This window comes from Bactrocera latifrons, unplaced genomic scaffold (assembly GCF_001853355.1).
Source record: "Bactrocera latifrons isolate USDA-ARS-PBARC rearing strain unplaced genomic scaffold, ASM185335v1 scaffold_252, whole genome shotgun sequence".
In the NCBI taxonomy this organism is placed as follows: Eukaryota; Metazoa; Arthropoda; class Insecta; order Diptera; family Tephritidae; genus Bactrocera; species Bactrocera latifrons.
In genome coordinates, this window is record NW_017536097.1 from 91,492 (window position 1) to 111,263 (window position 19,772).

At 36.9% G+C, this 19,772-nt stretch overlaps 1 protein-coding gene across 1 annotated transcript in view; it reads left to right on the forward strand.

The window, feature by feature from the left end:
- The window catches only part of LOC108969422, a 124,081-nt gene that overhangs the window by 90,330 nt on the left and 13,979 nt on the right, over positions 1-19,772 (forward strand). The window contains exon 5 of the mRNA XM_018934121.1: positions 16,927-17,129. Within this exon, the coding sequence (XP_018789666.1) occupies positions 16,927-17,129 (203 nt within the window). The remainder of the gene's footprint in view (positions 1-16,926; positions 17,130-19,772) is intronic.

The following is a 19,772-nucleotide window of genomic DNA, read 5'->3' on the forward strand; positions in this document are numbered from 1 at the left end:
CAGACAAACAGCATAACTTCGCATTATACGGCACAACCTGAAGAATATCAATGAATTAACAACTTAATTTATGATTGCAAATAGCAAAAAAAGAAGTTAATATTAACTTCCCAATGGCCTCACATCGTTTAACTACCAGTGCCATCTTAATATCAGCGAGGCAAAACCGCAAAGTTGAATGTTCTTTTTCTGTTCTCCATTTAAATTAAACTTTCGCAACACATTCGATTAGCTTTGACCTCGTTTTCGAAATACCGTTTAACTTTRGAATGTTTCAATTTCGATTTGGTGTGTGATTGCGGCCAATTTCAGAWTTTCAGAATTTCCATTTGAACAACAACAACGTGTCAGTCATAAATAATGACAATAAATACCGAAAGCATACGCAAGGCAATGGCGGTGATGATCAGGTGCAAATTATTTTTAAGCGATCGCTCCAAGGCTGCCTAGCCGTTCACTTGCCCGCCTACCCACCGACCGTGCATTAAACTAACACATTTTTCCCCAATGCTTTTGTTATTTAGCTGCTTTGTTGGCACCAGCTTGCTCGTATCGAAGCGCAAATTAATGAGAATACAAATTTTAAATAGAAAAATATGTAGAAATATAACTAAAAAGTGGATGCAGCGCTAACCAACGGCTAAAAGGTAGAAAATGCGAGCGCACAAGCAAGCACAATCCAAAAAGTCGAATATTTTCATTTCGTTTGCGAAAATTATAAATACAGATTTAGCGTTAGTGACGGCTGAAGCAGCGTCATACATATACATACATATTTGAACAATTAAAAATTATTATGATTTTGCATGAGACATGACAGCTGACCCTGTCCGTCTTTGCTGCGCTTCCATCTGATTGCACCTGAAAATGTCAATCCTCACCGACTGTAACGTCAAGGCGCACACCAAAAGTTACATATTTTATCTGTCTTATATCGTRCAAAGGAATGTGCTGAACAAATATGACTGAACGCTCAGGACAAAAACGGCGAATGAGCAAATTTTAGCACAAACCCCAATGAAATACAAAGCAAAATCGTACAAATTTTCAAATTGAAAAGAGAGAGCAGCGCTTCTACACAAGAATAAAAAACTCATAAATATACCATACCATATTGACTGTTCCAAATTTTTTCTAAACACACTCCACACACACTACAGTATTATACTACTACTATGCTTGTGGTTATATTTTCGAATGAATTTTTCATTGCTTTTCCTCTCAACTCAATCTCATCTAAATATCAGGTTTGCGAATGRTCCGCACTACTCTTCCGCACTCAAGAGCCCAGAAACGAAGCTTCAAACACACTCCACCAGGCCTGTTGTATTTCATCTGTTATTTGCATTTTAAATTTCTGACCATTTAAAATACTAAATTATAGCATATTGGATATGTACACCCCGCGTTCTCCACAAGAACATTCTATTTTTGCCACAAATGTACCTTTACTGTGCCACACTATTTAAGAAAAATGCCAATGTGTACAAGTAATGTGACTAAAATAATTGGTAATAGCACTGCTTTCACAGAAAAACCACATTTTTTTTTTTTTAATCTCTCCTTTGATTCATGTGCACAAGTAGGTGTAGATCGCCAAAATTCTATATGACGCGCACTTGAAATATTCATTGCAGCAGTACAACGACAGCTGTCCATTCACATGACAACTTAAAGTAGTTATCTTTAGTCATCTCAGCTATTTCTGTCAAGCGTGGCAGCTAAGCTTAATTTGTCAGCACTTTAGTCGCGGGCACATTTTTCAATCGCTCTGACAATACAATACTCTCATGCGATCTACTGCCACATCAACTTAGTCTCTAATCCAAGGTTACCTCAAAAGCATTTGCATAGACGCACTGTGAGATCAGTAATTATCGTATAATCAWTTAATAATGATTTGCTCTTTCCAAATTTTCCGCATAGATACGCTCTTTAACCAAGAGTTCGGCGGTATGCAGATATTACTGGAAGTGCCATTGAGTATTTACACTTAACAAGTACTTCAATTAAGTTATAATTACTTTGCAAAGTGTTATACCCAACATGCCTAGGTTTTTTTTGTTAAATTCCAAGTTCTCTTGTCCTCTCCTCGGTGTCTGTAACAACGAATTTATGCCATTCGATGTATCTAAGAAAAACTAAGAACAAGTAAGGAAGGGCGATGTTCCGGCGCAACCGAACATTTTATACTCTTGTAACTTGCAAGAATCAAAGCCAGGGAAATACTTTATGATGTAAAACGTTAACCAGAGGATCGGAATCTAAGCAATACTATATATAACTCATACACTAACTAATATATGTTAGAAAAACGAAAAACATTATACGTAGTATACGCGATTTCTCTTATACACATCTAGATGTGTATAAGAGACAATGTTAGAAAAACGAAAAACATTATACGTAGTATACGCGATTTGGAGTAGACCCGATTTTATCTATTAACTATTATCATGCCACATACTAAAAACATGTACCGTGGGTTTCATTAAGGTACCTCACATACAATCACCAATCATACGGAACAAAGTCAGCCGAATGTTCGAAAGTCCTGGTAATAGTTATATGGGGGCTAGGTCAACTTTTCGCCCAATTTTATATATTTTAGTCTCAAAGATACACTGATATGAGTAAAACACACTCTATAATTTTCGTTGAAATATGTAAAATTTTGGCCAATATATAGGGTACAAGTCACCCGGAAGTTCGAAAATCTTTATATTAAGTATATGGGGGCTAAGAGAATTATTGGTTCGATTCAACCCATTTTTAACACAAAAACATACCATTGTCAGGGAATGATTATCCCTGAATTTCATTTATATTTCTCATACATTGACCGATATTTTTGGTCAAAAGCCAACAATAGGTACTGCCTCCAAATATTTGTTAACTAAAGGATTGGACAGTTTTTGTTAGAATTCTACATTTTCTGGTTATAAGTAGCACACACTAAAAACATTATTCGTGCAAAGTTTTCTCCCGTTATACTAATTACTTCTTGATTTGTGTAATGGAAAGTGAAGGTATCAAATAGAAATTTAAATTGTGTTATATGGTGGTATCAGCCCGATTACGTCTATTTTTACACTGCGTTATAGAAATATGAGAAGAATGAAACTGGTCGGTAAATTCTCGAGACATGGGATTTCAAAAAAATGTCGGTCCTACGCCCATCGTCCAATTTTTGCACAGGCTTCCATAAATCCCTATCATACCATCTCTTAGTTAAAATTTAWTGTCCTTGATAGTAGTTTTTAACAGTACGGTTATATGAGGAATGAGCGGGTTTTCTTCCGATTTCATCAATCACTGTCGGTAGCAATTCTTATAATATTCAAGAGCGGCGCCACGGCCACTTTTTTAATACAGACAGTCACGCGGACTTCAACAATTCTCATCATCCTGATCATTTATATATACAGAATCCTATATCTAACTGTCTTAATTTTAGGTGGTACGTACAACCGTTAGGTGAATAAATTATTATACTCTCTAACAACAGGTTGCAAGAGTATAAAAGCAAAAACAAAAAAACAAAGTACATTTTCCTTGCTTTCATAAACGTTTTTTGTCTTTTATAGGCAAATCTCCCTTCTTAAACCAATATCAGGATATAAAACTTTAGCTGCTTATTTTATAAGACAGGCGTTCTTTGCGAATGCGGTCTGGAACCCCTTGAGTTGAGCATTTAGATTTTGAAGTTTTTTCTTTTGAACTTAATAAATCTAAATTATTAATATGCAAATATGTTTTAAAATAACCAATACTTGAAGCCATTTCGTTTAACGAACTGAAGCGAACATTTACTACGCAATTAATGAATTGGAGAGAGCAAATTTTCCCAAAGTGCAACGAATATATATAACCGATATGTGGCTTTATGGTATGGGCATGTGTTGCATGCCAAGTAGTGGAATCGGAAATAAATTATAATAGCTGCAAGTGTTGCTCGACCATTTGCACACACGATCGTTAAAATATTTGCTACGGGAAGCAAGCTAAAACAATTTGGCTAAAATCTATATAGCAACTAAATTTGCAGCACCTCACATGTACACGCACACGCACACAGTTGGGCCAGCTCATTGATTTTTGTATAAAAAAAATTATTAATTAATTGCCAGCAAATGATCGAGAGCTGTGCATTTGAAGTAGAACAACCCACTGCCATTCTCAGGAATTTGCATACACACATGAAGCTGCCAACATGTGCGAATTTCTTTGTGGGTGTGTATGAACGCGACTATGTAGTGCTTTGCAGCTTCAGTTGGTCCAAAAATGTTGTTGGCTGCTTGCGCTGATTTCTCGCCGATCGGCTTGTGTCTGCCACACCTGCGACGTTAAGCAATTTGAAAGACTAGCAGGACTACGGTGTGAGGCACGAAATGAAATAATTTTAAATGAATTTAATTTTGGAAAACTCACAAGGGAGGCGGAAACATATGCTTTTGTTGCTTTAGCAGCAAGTGAGTGTATCTTGCGTTTGTGTGTATGTATGCGCGTGCTTTATTTTTCAACTTGTGTGCAACATAAAATTTAATTGGCAAAATTCCTGAGCATCTGGCCGCCGCTTGTAAGCATAGCCCCGTCCGAGTAGCATACCGCATCAGCTGACATGACTCTAGGTGAGGGAAGCAGCGACCACGAGKTTGAGCACTCATATGGCGGTTGTGTGAACAAATGGCATTTAAATTACATTCAATTTTTGAAAGTGTCAGCAGCAAATGACAGAAATCAAGATTTTGCTACTTTTTGCTATTTGTGCTTTTCGCATCAATTTCACTGTCATCTGGCGCGAATCATGCGAGTACGCTCATACTATGTGTGTGTAAGCCCTCGCGAAATTGGCAGCGGTTCTAATTGAAGCAAGCACTGCTAACATGCACTTGTTAATCACTGTGCCTAATGATGCATGCAACCCGAAAATGCTGTCTACCAATTAGAAGACAATGATTCGGTTTATTAGGGCTGATAAAACCGCTTCACTCAATAGGATTTCATGCTACACTACTTATAGGAAAATCTTGATCTGGCATAATTGGAACTGCTTCGAAAAGGCATACCTCGAGATATATATCGAATATATATAATATATTCACCGAAATATGTCGAGAATTATATTACATTATATACTTGATATGCACATGTGTTAGGTATTGACGAGCGTTTTATGAAATATATCTTGGTTAAGCCAAACTGAATTCTTTCTTCGTTCGAAAATTTGAATTGGAAATTGAGCAGCTTTCTTCACCTCCCCACTGGCTTTCTGAAAGACGAATTCAATTGCTTGCTTCGTCGGTTTATAATCAAAATGAAACTTTTTATGGCTTGAGTGAGAATCATAAACTTGCAAATTATCTGCCACAAAAGCAGCAGGATAAATATGTAGTCGTTAAGCATATTATTATCACAACATCTTGAACACTATTTTGAAATTTAATACATAATACTTACATTAAATTGTCATCAGTTTGGTCAATTTTCCCTTTTATGTTTCTCTTCCTTTATGTTGTTGTAGGCTCATTCGGGCTTTAAGTCAGACATTTTCCCAAATGACCAACAACAACAATGTGGTGTTAACCAAACATTCTTACAATTATGACTTGACCTTTAACAAATGCCAAGGCTCACATAAATTCCGTTAATTTCAAACAACAGACCCATCAAACTTGTATATACCGTACATTGTTTAAGCTTAGTAATAAAAACTTCGAAATATTTGGAAAGCGGCACTAGAGAGCTGCGTTTTTGGTGAGATAATAAAAGAACAAGTTCCTTCTAAGAAATATAAAACAACGACATAAAATGTTGYTAAATTATTTTTGTTTTCGAAACTGAAGCTTGAATATACTGGGTTAGAAGAGCTTAAAAGGAAACTTTTAGCACAAAGCAAGCAAGCAAAACGCACACGGTACAAATCATTCCCACGAGGTACCGAAAGCAATATTCAATGGAGAGATCATTAAAATTTGGCAGCATAGAATTATCTTATACAAAGAGCATATTAAAACTGACAGCCTGTTAACTGGTGTAGCAACAATTTATGCAAAGATATTATGGTGAACGTTCATGAATTCTGTTTTGATAAATTTCAACAAAAAACGCAGTGAAAACAGTATATCGTCACCTAAAATACAAAACAACGTATAAAAAAAATTAAAATTGTTATCAGTTATAATAACAAATATATAACCGGTTCATAWCCAAAACTAAAATTTTGTTTCAACATGAGTGGTTTCTATTATATCGTTTTTCCTTCGATAAATATAAAATTCACATAAGTACAAACAAAATGAAAATATTCAAATCTAGTTGCTCTATTCAAAACAGCAGCGGCGAAAGTGGGACAAATGACGTGAGAGAGGACGTCATGATCATAGTTGGATCACTCGCGCACAAGCATTCTATCAGCAACGGTATGCTCTCATACAATCGTGCTGCGACGCATACCACTACATTGGTACGATTCTTTAATGATATTCAGTTTTCCTAACCGAAACGCACACGGTACAAATCCATACCACCCACAAGGAAATGAATCGGAAGCAACACAAGTACTACTTGATGGATACGCAACCAGATAACCTTTATTTGTATATTTGGTTAGAACTTTCTCAAACTTTAACTCGTAGGTAACCGTTAGAAGTGACTTGAATTTTTTAATACTGTCTTTGAATAGTTGAATGAACATTGCTCCATTTGTTTCTATACCATTTGTTCCTTAAAAAATCAACGCAAACACAAGTTCCATGTGGGACAGTACACATCTCTGAATAATTTCTCTATACAAAGTTTTTGATGCTTCTGTCTCCCTCGCGTGTATCTGCTAGATAGCCATTTTGATGTGCACACCCTGAACTATATGATCGCCACTAACACCAACACAGGCACAATGTGAAGCTCAAATTTTGTTGCGACGAACGGCCAGCACTTTGCCTCAACTCACAACGATTCGCCACTTCAATTCGACACGACAATTTTAACGAAATTCGACCAAAAATCGAGACGCGCGCGCTAAGTGCACCGCCGCTGCAAGTAGAACCGCAGTTTAGCAATTCGTACAAGCATATATATGTACATACGAGTATATTAGCAACGAAATTCCTAAGTGAATTTATATTCTCAATTTTTCCTAAGTCAGTGGAAAAACGATTTATAAATTCACAGAAGAAACGATAAAGAATTTTTGGAACCTAATAACAAATACTCATAAATTAACGCGATCAAACGATTTAACAAATATAAGCTAAAACGATTCGAAACATACATATATAAAGTCAAGAAAAAAACAACCGAAATTAATTCAAAAGAATTGAAATTGAAGAAAAATTTCTCTGAAGCGCACGCAACCACTGAAAGCAGTCAATTATAGTCACACACACACGCTGAAAAACAGAGAATCGGACGTGCAAAATTATTTCGGAATTCAAATCCAATAGCCAAAATTCAGTTATCAAAAGATTTGTGATTTGTGGTAACGTGTACAATCTACTTTATACACTACTATCTACACTGCTCAACACCAGTTTTCGCCACCTTCCATAGTTAAATATTAACAGTTATTTATAAACATTTTTTTATAGAAATTTATAGCTAGTGTTATTGCTTTTGAAAACTTGTACATTTTACAGAAAGACAAAAACAAATATAAACATTGTTATTTGTGTAATTCCCCTAACTGCAAGAGACCTGAAAAGCCGCGCTTGAGCACCTGGTTGTTTGAAGAAACTATTAAATAAGCAATAAAGACTAAAGACTGCTCAAAACAGAAAGTACAGAAACAGTTTAGAACGTTGTAAAAATGGTTTCACAGTGGCAATTAATCAATAAAAATTATAAAAATATGGACGGTAATTTCTCAAAGAAAAAATTGTACATATGCTTGCATACTGCACGTGTTTCATACCCAACATATCGCTCTGTGTACATACGCATATAACTCAAAACATTCTGTAACAATAGTCGAAAAGAAAAGTAGAAAAATCAGCAACTCAAATTAACTGATCCAAAGTAAATAAACTCGCTTTGGTGAAGAAAAAAGAAACCAAATTAATTGAAAAATCTCAGTGTGAACATTTAAAAATATATCTCTTCCTCGATCATGTGACCACACGTCGGTGCGAAGTGCGAAGTGCGCCCGGCCCCCAAGTTTACGCCGTCGTCTACGCTACCTTCAGCACGTCCCCTTGATTGGCGTGTTTTTTGGTGACGTGCTCATCTTTGTCGATGCTCCACTTCTGAATTTTTATTCACTTCGCTCATTTCACAGAAATATAAATTCATATAAATATATTGAATATATGTGCATACATACGCTCGCATATGAATGCGTGGTAGTGCTTTTATGCGCTATATATACGCGCACTCCCCCCTCCCCCACCTTCCGCCTTTCCAACGCACGCAGATCTCCTTTTCTAAAATTATGTCCCGACGGGTGCGGTCGTTGTGGCTGTTTKCTTTGTCGTGAAAATTGTCAATATTTTTAGTTTTGAGGGAAATATGAGCGTTGAAATTATGCATATGCTTGTGTATAAATAAATATATAAGAACATATGAACGAGCATGTGCATAAATCATACATACTATGTTCGAGGAGTCAATATAATGGCATATAATTTTTCAACTCAAAAGGCGGAAAAAAATTATTTTTATTCTAAAACTGTGCAAAAATACGGCCGCATTTTTCTGTGGCTCACAGCTCACAAATAATATGCAACGCTCTTCTCTGTTTTCCCAATACAAAATTTGCAAAAAGAAGCTTTTAGAAAAATGTTGCAAACTATTTTTGGTTGGTAGTCCCTGGAAACCGCATTGGCTTGACTGCGAATGGAATTTAAATGTTGTGTCCTCTCCGAATTGAAAATTCTCTGTAAAAATACGTAAAATACGAGTTTTTGCATTGCTTTGTTTAGTTCAAAACGAAAAATTTTGCTCTAATACAAATAAGGAGATTGGATTTCAATCGTAGAAAATTGTGAAATTATCACTAAAAAGCAAAGTAGTAAAAATTATTACTCTCTCAAATGTAGAAAATTGCGAAGTTAACTCTCCAAAAAAGTAGTAAAAAATTATCTCTCCAAATTTTCTTTCTATGAAAAGTAGAAAATTGTGGAATTAACTCTCCAAAAAAGTGTCAATACTAATTTTAAGTCGGAAACGGTACGAATTCCCTTATAATCTACAAAGTGGCGCACTCCGGAAACATATTTTTGACTGGCTTAGAGTAAACAAGCGTTTGAACGGTACTTTTCCATATAAAGCACAATAGATAAATCTTATAATAGAAATTTTAAAAAACTTGCATCTGTTGAAAAGACTAAAATCAAAAAGTTGTAAGAAATTCTTCCTTCTGAACTAATGCAAAACAATATTTAATGTTTCTTGGAAACCAAGCAGCAAAGAATAAGTACCCGCTAAATATAAATAAAATATGTCTGTCATGTCTGAATATATATATGTAAGTGGTAAATAGAAAGATACAAAATATTTTTTTAAATACATATATAATATATATATATCACACCAGCTCAGTATCATTAATAATTTCAAAAATGCTTTCCTCGTAATTCCAATACCAATGAGATTATGAAGAAATCACATTAAAATAGCAAATCATCAAGGCAAAGCGACAAAACATAAAATTATTACAAATATATTGGATGCCAATTGACACACATGCATATTCGAAAAGTGAATCGACAAAATGATGCAGACATTAGCGAGCACACACAGCGACGGATGAGTAAGAATTTACTTAGGCGGCTATAATTAGCATTCACAAAACAATTTACTCGACGAAAACAAAGTGTAGCATATGGACCTCACAAATATATTTTTATTGTCGTTCTATTTATTTTGAGCTTAGCTAATGTTTGGTTTGTATATTTTTGACAGCAATTGCTGAAATACTTCTCCCTCAAGATGACACTGACTGACGACAATGTCGATACAAACGTGGCACGGTGACGTTGACGAATTTGATTTTCCTTTGATGCCAACACTTTGTGTACCGATAACACTTATGCCARAAAAAATCATAATTAATTTTGGCTTAAGTCCCTAATTCTCATCTAGCTACTCTACGAAATGCATAACAAAGCTTGAAGCCGTCTGTGCCGCGTCTGTGTTTGCGTCTGCGTTCGTGTAGACTTTAAACTTTAAATTCACTTATGTATGTTTAGTTTAGAGTCGCCCATCAGGACAGATAAGCAAAGACTTTCACTGCAAATTGCTCAAGGACTTTACAAAGTTTGAATGGGCGAAATTAATGAGTGGAAAATGCTTGCACTTGGCTGCAAGCTCCTGAGCACTCAACATCATTTTGAAGCGAAATTCTCTTGTACTCTGCTTATCGTCGTTTACTTACATATTTCATTTATTCTCGATGTGCTCTGCAATCTTTGCTTTGGCTGTTTCCCTTTCTACGTTGTTTTACTTCGTTACTTCTTTTTCGAAAAGAACAGCACTTTTTTATACATAAACTATGCAAAAAACATTTCTCACCACAAAGAGAGCACACTCAAAGTGTCTGGCAATCTATGCAAGTGAGGGCGGATGGGACACCGAAGAAAAAATCGAAACAAAACGCACTTTGCGAAATTCCAAGTGCATCTATGCAGGCTATRGAAAATATTTCTAGAATGTGATTAAAGAGGAATGTGACTAGTGAAAATTCTGAATGAATTTAAAAAGTATATACAAAATATACATAAATCCATAGTTTTAAGTGTAAATTGGCCATAAACATGRTAAAGGCACAACTCAGGAGAATAAGCATTACGAGTAGAACGATATAAATTATAAATATAAAATATATTATCAACTAAAGTCAAAATACATATAGTTTACAGGCGAGGGAAAAACCTTATAATAGAACATAATGTGATTGGTAGCACTGGGAATATGCCACTGCAACGACATCTATTGACAAAATGCGAAACGACTTTTTCGACTAACTAATATTATATATTGGTTATATAAGCGGAAGCTACAAATGTAACGTGGTTTTATTTTAAGTGACGATATAAAGCATTTTAAGTCAAATTCACATTTTTGAAGAAATTGCAGCAGTTATTTGTCATTTACTACTTATMATTATTTTTCATAATATTTATTATTTATAATATCCAGACATAACAGTTATTATTARTTGTTTAATATCCTAGAACTAGTTTGCTTCCTAATCAGGGGATTACAATTGAAATATTTATAACTTTTTGAATCAAGATGTATGTAAAGCGTCGCTACTTGTCATAAATCACTTGTTGCCACATTAAATGCACAACTAACAACTTTAATCCCTATTTCACTAACAAAGGTGAACACAGCAGAGCAACAACAAATCACGTTTATTACAAACGAGCAGCAGAGGAAGAGAAACTCTGCTAAACCCCAGCCAGCTGCTCTCAAAATGCTAGGAAAGCCATTAGCCACAACGTAGCATGGACAAAGCATGCCAGGGGTAACAGAACGGGAGTAATAAAAACAATATGGCCTGACACAACAAATCTTAACACTTGAAAAATTATAACCCAATAATAACGAGGGCGAGAACAAGCGGAAAACTCTTTATTTCAACGCTCATACGCACACCCACGCACATATATTCCCACACACACCATAACAGGGAGTTGGAGAAGGCCAAAGGTCTAAACAGCACAGGGTCAGCAGGTTAAAAAATTAGAGCAGTGTGAATGTGATATGGATACACCGCACACACACACACACACATAGACACGTGTGTATGCGTATATGTTCGCCTGTGCTCGCTTGTACGAGTAGTCGCCCAAGCGCGTTTTATTGCGGGTAAAAGTGACAGCTRGAGATTGAATGCCTCATCTTTGTACACTTAACTTTTGGCCATTAAGACAGTGAAATAGGGAAATTGATGGCGTCGAACGCGGGCTATCAGCGCTGATAACGGCGTYTGTTTTAGCCTAGGGGCCACATTGGTAGCTGTGAACGTTAACTGAATTTAACATCAATCAATATTAATTTCCGTTAATGCCAAACAAGCGCGCGCACATACCGTCGTACTGCTATGTATGTATGTATGTATGTRTGTTTGGGTAATTTCATTATGTATTATGTGCCGCTGGACGTGTAAGTTTCGATTCGTTTACACCTGAAGACACGCAAGCACATAGCCGCACGCATACGCAACATAACGGAAAGCCAGTGTGCACACAATAAACATGGTTTATATTTACTTGGGGATTCATAGCGCTGGCGAGGCGGCAAGGTGCGAGTGCAAGGGCGAAACGAAAACAAATGGTGGCGTAAAAATTAAATGAAAATGAAAGGTCGAAAAGCCGTTAAGGGCCACAAGCTGGCACTGCAGCCGTGTTCCAATGGTCATGCATTAAAATGTACGCCAGCCAATATGTAAGCGCCGCTGTATGCTCGTCTATCAAAGCCTACACAGCATCGCCCTCATTGCAGTTGCCACAAATGAGCGTGATCCTTTAATGCCTATTGGTGTATGAATGCGCACGTGTTCATACCTCAAATAGCAGGAGATGCTGTGCCGTAAACGAGCAGCTAGCTAGTTGCGGTTACACGCTCACACACACACACGCAAGCGTACTTAACATTTAGCTTTGTTGGTCTGCTTGTCTGCGGCGTTGGTCGCGCGTACAAGGTGTTGGCCAGCCTACGTGCCTCCTATGCYGATAGGCGCACACGCRCAAACAAACGCTAGCAATCGACCGTATTGACAGCAGCCAGCATGCTTTGCAGCCAGTCATTTRCTATGAATTTTCGCACATTTGTGCACCAGGCACGTTCATCGATATGAAAACAAAACGGATATCCGCAAATTACCACTCTTAGGCATTTCACTCATTCGCCCAGGCATTCATTCATTCATTCGTTCATTCGAACAATAACATTCATTGCGATATGCACACACACTCACACCGTCAGCCAGCTACTCGTGGCCACACACATACATGCGTAAACATATATATGTCAGGTAATGCTATTATAGCTGTCGGGATTATGTTAGGCGAGCGCACGGCATTTGGCGTGCGCTGTTTGCAGCGTCCATTTGTTGCGTGGCGTGTGCGTATGAATGATTGGTATACGTGCGCCACTTCTGGGCATAGCTGTACCGTTTCTGTGCCTACACTTTGAGTCTAATTCGGTTGAGCATCCGCAAAGTGATATGGCAATCAATGCGCTGCTGTCGCTAAAATACAGCTATCATAACAAACGCYTTGACTAAATAGCTACAGCATATATTAAGTAAATTGCTTTTTAAAGCTTTTCCGCAGCGAGTTGTGATCGACGGGAAATCTTGGGCCGCGTTGCCCTCATAGCATTTGAATTTTTCACTTGAAGATTTCTGTGACGTATACAGTATGATTCCCAACTTTCACTTCATACTTGTATTGGTATGTGATTACAAGGTTTTAAGCTTGTACAAAACTACAGTCAACATCTTACTATCAAATATTTATTTGTATGTATGTCTGTCTTTTTTGTATACTCTTATAACATTTACACTGTCGCTAAGCTGAATAAATCCCACCCAAGTTTTCTATTTGCACTATAACTTCGATTTCAGCATCAGTTGAACAAGAAAAAATGTTAAAATGCAAATTTTCCTTCATCTGCCTTTTCTAGCTCACCAAATTAGGTTAAAGATGCATCATAATCTGTCTGATAGAACATGAATAAGAAAAAACCGATTACTAGATTATTTCGCACAAAAATACTTCCATATACCTCCGTTAAATATTTTGTGAAAATCCACAATTCCATTACTTCTATTATGTGYTGCACCCATTAATTTGAGCCGCATTGTACCTACTTCTGTTTCCTACTTCTGTGAGCGCATGTAAGGAACCAGCAGCGTGCCTTTTATTGYCTGGTTCTTAGTTTTCTGCACACGTACACACAATATTAATCATAAATTAATACTTAAAAATTATATTTGAAAAAATAAGCATTCCGTAGGCATTTACAAATGTGTTTATATGTGCGGTATAACGGTTGATTTCGCATATCCAAATGCCAATGCAAATAGCTTTTTATTACATGAGCCGAGCATCCGCAAAATCTTTTATTGTTCATGCAACATTTATATGCTAGTATAAACGCTTGCTAGGCGCACAATTTATTGCCTTTAATAAYGGCAAGCCAAAAGAACGTTTATTTTGCCGATTTCAATGCGCAAACAAATTTGAAGAAAAATGCGTAATTGCCTGCCAAAAATGTTTGTATTTTGGCGCTTTGGCCCACGCAACTACTTTCGAACGGTTTCTTCGATTTATGTGCCTCACAATTCTGCAAATCTAATAATAAGCATTTCTTTATGACTGCAAAACAAGAAAAACAAAAAMAAAATTAGGAGGAAACGCAGGTCTGTAGGTAGGCTGGCGCCACAAGGGCGCTGTAAGCATAAATTCTCGTCTAATAGTCGGACARCAACAGGTATTCACACCAAGTGAAAACGCGCTGAAAAAACAACAAACAACAAATTAGATAGTTCGCTTCAAATGGGATTCTGATTGGGTCAGGGAATTCTTATTTAAGTATCCTTAACCAAGGTCTAACCAGGGAGTTGAAGATGCTAAATTATGCAGAACATTTGGATCTACGCAAATCAGTGAAATTAAAACCAATCGGAGACGGATAACCACTTTTWCATTTCTGAACTATAGCGACGAAACATTATGTATACTAAATTCTACAATATACATATGTATGTAGTTTAGAAAAATAATAAAAATGGATTGCATTGTAACGACAGTTCTCAACAACAAATTAAGAAATCAGACCCTATTCATATACATATGAACATGCACACACATATTAACATCCATAAAAAAAAAAAAAAATAAAAAAAATAAATAAAAAACACATATTAACATTATGTTGCCAATAAATAGTATGGATGCCGTTAGAAGTTTTGTACCATCAATGCTTTATTCACACACTTCAGTACGACYGGGAGACGTACCCTTACATATTCATATTTGGTTCATATTTTGGGTGGAGTAGTTAGCTTCTRCTTGGCAGCAACGAATGTGCATTTTTTACACGTCCGATGTATTTAACAACAGTGCGCGCACGTACCTTTAGCCAACGGCGACCTTGCCCGCCAATGCCATAAATCACACATATGTAAGGAATGTGCGCTGTAAGTGTATTGACGTTGCGTCCGCCTCGAATTTATGGGGAATTTATGACCGCCACAGAGTTGCTGAAATGCGGTTGGGGTTGCAATTCGTGGTCTCCTTGTACATTTTCGTGCGCGCTTCACTTGAACTCTCACTTTAATTACAACAAAGCAATCGATTTATTTTCCGGTAATTCATACGTTTCTTTGCACTTTGTTTACTGCTACACTGGCCTTGTGGTTATAATTGCAATGAAACAGTTATTATATCCGTTAATTATTATAAGTGTGTGTGTGTGTTTRTGTTATAACATATATGGCCCAAAGCGCATATACCATAATTCATAACATGTATATACATATGTGTGCGTTAAATCATAAATTCCTATTAATGGTTTATAAATTTAAGTGAAATGCCAATATCGAAGAATTTATTAGCGACGCTTAACTAATTAATGGCGCTACTTATTTATATCCGAATTGAACTAATTGCTCTGGTTCCGCTCTCAGCCAAAATAATAGAAATTTATGAATTTTTGGGRCGCAAAACTTTTCTGGAACACACTTTGCGCTAAACCAAAGCCACTTTACCCGCCCAAAAGTGCTTTTTAAAGTATTCGTCATTCAAAACAAGTGATCGTCAGGGTTACCTCTGACCCATACATTCATATAAAGATATATGTATTTATGTCACATCATTTAATTTGCTTACAAAACTATCCATTCGAACGGTAGTAGARTTCCGAGGAAGCATGTTATTCACAAGCGCTTTCGAACTAAAATATTTGTGGGAATGCGAATGACCCTCCGAAACCGAAATGCATAATTGTAAATTGTAAGCACACTTATAGTTAAATGCAAATGAAAACAGAGAATGGAAATGGAAAATGGAAGGAAAAAATTAAATTAACTCGAGTTAGAACAGGGGTATCTCTGATAAGAAAAATATCACAAATTTGTAGCAAAAAAAAAAAAAATCAAATCAAGAAATCTAAATCTGAAACTAGCGTTCTCAGTAACAACAAACACATAACGGCAAAACCGAATTGAAATATTCTTGGGGTAAAAACTAATGAATTTGCGTGCGAAGGGCAGCTTTTAAAGCAATTGAACATGAAAAAAGAATTTTGCCACATCAAAAGACAACAACAACAATTACCAGCACAAAGGACTAGCTGATATTGTAGGACATCAGTCTACCCAAACACAGTTTTTGCGAGCGCAATTTGGTCACTGGTCCGTCGTGAGTGACATGACTGGCAAAGGCAGCTTTTCAAGCTGCTTCCTTGCTGAGCGACAAGCGAGATATCCAGTTACAAATATTTTGTTTTAGTGGTTCCTCAATGCTTTTTTTTTTTTTGCACAACATTTGCGCTGAAGAGTGAAAAACATATCAGTGTATCTGCTACCAATATACAAAAGCAGCGTAAAAAGATTAAAAAATTTCTTTACTCAAAACGAAACAAAAGCCAGAACTAACACAATTACCATTACTTCTCCAATTTTTTTTTTTTTTTTTTTTTTTGTTTGGTATGTATTTTCCACTGTAACATATCATAGTATTAGCACGAAGACTTTTGAATGCGGGACCCTTTTAGAGACTTGGTCTTCTTTGTAATTAATGAAAATATAGAACTCATCGTTTTAGCTCCTTACACTCATGAAAACATACACACAAAGCACTTGTTATGTCCTTAGTTCATTATGGCACCGTATCATTATAAAAAGCATTTTCGGGAATATTTTATGTCGCCAAAACAGTTTTTAATCGCGCTCTCTCTCTCTCTCTCCCCCAGGTTATAAGCGCGTTGCTTGGCCGCCCGTATCCGAGGAGCGCGTTGTTAGGGAATTCACGCCCCAACCAACCTCTGGCCACTATCCGGTGTCAGGCTCGCTACAACAACAGCCAGGACAACAGCAGCAGCAGCCACAACACTGGCAGCAGCAGCAGCAGCCACTTCAACAGCCACAACAGCAGCCAGTTGCACCAGCCAACCAGGTAATTACAGCAGTTGCCATTTTACGCATTACAAATTAAACTAAATTAAAAGCGGTTACCAACTAAAATACAAATACACAAACGAGGAGTCAGTCAGTTCGGAGCAAGATTATTAAACATTGTACAGTGACTTAACGCCTGCAAGAACTACTGAGCCCGCAACCCCTCAAATTATACCAATATTATATCGACTGGCCTTCAGTAACATTTGTAAATAGCGCTCCAAATATGTAAATATTGTATATATATGCACACATATCGAAATATTGATTAATCCCTTGTACATATCTTTTAATTTTGTTTTTGCACATTTTTCCATTGCAAACTCCATTTGATCTCTGGTTCTTTAGTTGGATTAAACCTCTGCTATTTTAGATATTATATTGAGCTTTAATAGTTTGTACTTTCTCAGTAAGACGTTGTTCATAATTTTCAAATATCTAATTTATTTTTAAAAATCTATGCCGCCCTMCTCAAGGTRAGCCACCTTGGCCCCAATRCACTTGTGCCAACGTTTTTTCCAAACCTCGAAACAGTTTTTAAAGCCAATTCCCAGAATACCCTTCAATCCGCATAGCGATTCACGTTTAATGTCCTCAATTGACTTACACGGAGCAGTCACGAAGAATCAATGCAGAATGCATACTGGTTTGCATCGGGGTGCAAAAACCAAAAAAAAAAAACAAAAAAAAAAACATAACACTCAATTATTATTCTTTGACAGTGTGGTCGGTCGGAAGGAATTCAAAGTGCTCCCCACCTCAATATCGAAGAAAACTGTCAATATAACCTTGACCTCCTTTGCGCTGTAAARGCTTCGGCTCACCTTTGCCACGAAATTCGGCCGATTAATCGATCGTCTATTTTCGGGTCATATACATAGATCCTAGACTCATCGGCAGTAGTAATACTTTTCATGACATCCTGGTAATCGGAAGGCTTTGTTTCAAAGACGTTAACGCGAGTCCGTTTTTCGAGAAAATTTAGTGATTTTGGAACCCAAATGATCTTCTAAATGGGTTTTCAACGGTCGTTCCGATATTCAAACGCTACCAGTAAGATCTCTGATTGTAAATTTTCGATTCTCAAGCACAAATTATTTTATTTTTTTTCACGTCGTTGATGTCGATCTATGACGTGGACCGCTGTCAACGCGTTCTCGACTCTCTGGAAGTGATTTGTACCAATCAAAAACACTTGGTCTTGCTGCAGTYCCTGATCGGAAGTTGATTGCAGTTATTCGGCATGCATTTGCACTAACTGTAACTTCCAAAAGCATTTGAATATGTACCTGTTTGTGCAGAAATCCCTACGCAAGYATAAACATGAAAAACTCTAGCTAACAACATATTGGTTGATTCGGTATCGGTGATGAAGGCRAGGCACTGGAGACCTATTTTTACTCCATACAAATAACCAACCAACAAATTCTTCTTTCTTTTGCCGAACCCGGTAATCAACCTTTTTCCTGAAACTGATCGAGAAGACTAACAAATCGTCTGCAAGTATATTATTCGTAGTGAGATCTTTTAATTATCTACCAACATGCACCGTTTATTTGGTTTCCAAGACTCATTGTATAGTTGCACAAAGCGKTAAATTATGCAAATTAACTTTGTGAATACTCACGCGCACACAACAATTACATGGCACACATACAAAACTGGGCATGAACTGGTGATAATAAAAAATGCCAATTTTTTGTGGCATTCAGCGGCCACCACAAAAAGTCAAACGGCATCACGCGTGCAACAATTCGTTGCGCTACACACACGACAACTGAAAAAAAGAGTTGGTGGTAAGAACTTTGGCAAACAACATTAAAATAGCCAAGGGCGCAAAGCACAAAACGCGCATCACATTAAAACAAATTTGCGTTCGGTTAGCCCGAAACAGGCTATTTGAAAGCAAATAGAAGCCTGTAACACACACACGGACATCCGCGCCGCTATGCATTTTTGTGCCTTGGCTTTTTCGCTGTTTCACTTTCCACACACTACACTTCTGTAGTGAAAACCTCAAACTTCGACCGCAACAATGCTATTGGCGAACAAAAAAATGGCGGCAATTAAAATAAATGGGATTTTTCGCACTATGAATTACTACAAAATTGCAATGAGCACATGCGCACGCTTACGCAGATGAGCTGAAGCGGCAATGAAGCAAAATTGCAAGGGAGACAATGCAATTCGCGGCCACTACAGCGGCAAATAAATAAGACAAAAAAGCATAGCAAACAAAAGTTAATTTATTTGTTAATCTGTTTAATTCTTTTTAGTCCGYATTCATGCATTTGTTTAACGAATTGTCACATAAAAAATAATGGCCACAAATGGACACAATTTAAAAGGTAACGAGCAGAAATTAAATGTCGCAACCGACAAATTTAAAAGCGCGCGGCCAACGCGCTCCAAAGTGCAATGTTACGCATACACCGCGCCGCACGTGCTTTCCCAGCGATTTTATTTTGTTGCAGCTTTCATGAACATAGGGATTTCGGCAAAAATTTTGGCCACACTTCTTAATGAACTTTCGACCAATTAACTGTACCTCACTGTAGTGTCTTGCCCATTCATTAGTTGGCTTGCGATTTATGTAAGCAACGCTCCTTTACCCCCCTTATAATCGTCTCTAAAAGCCTCG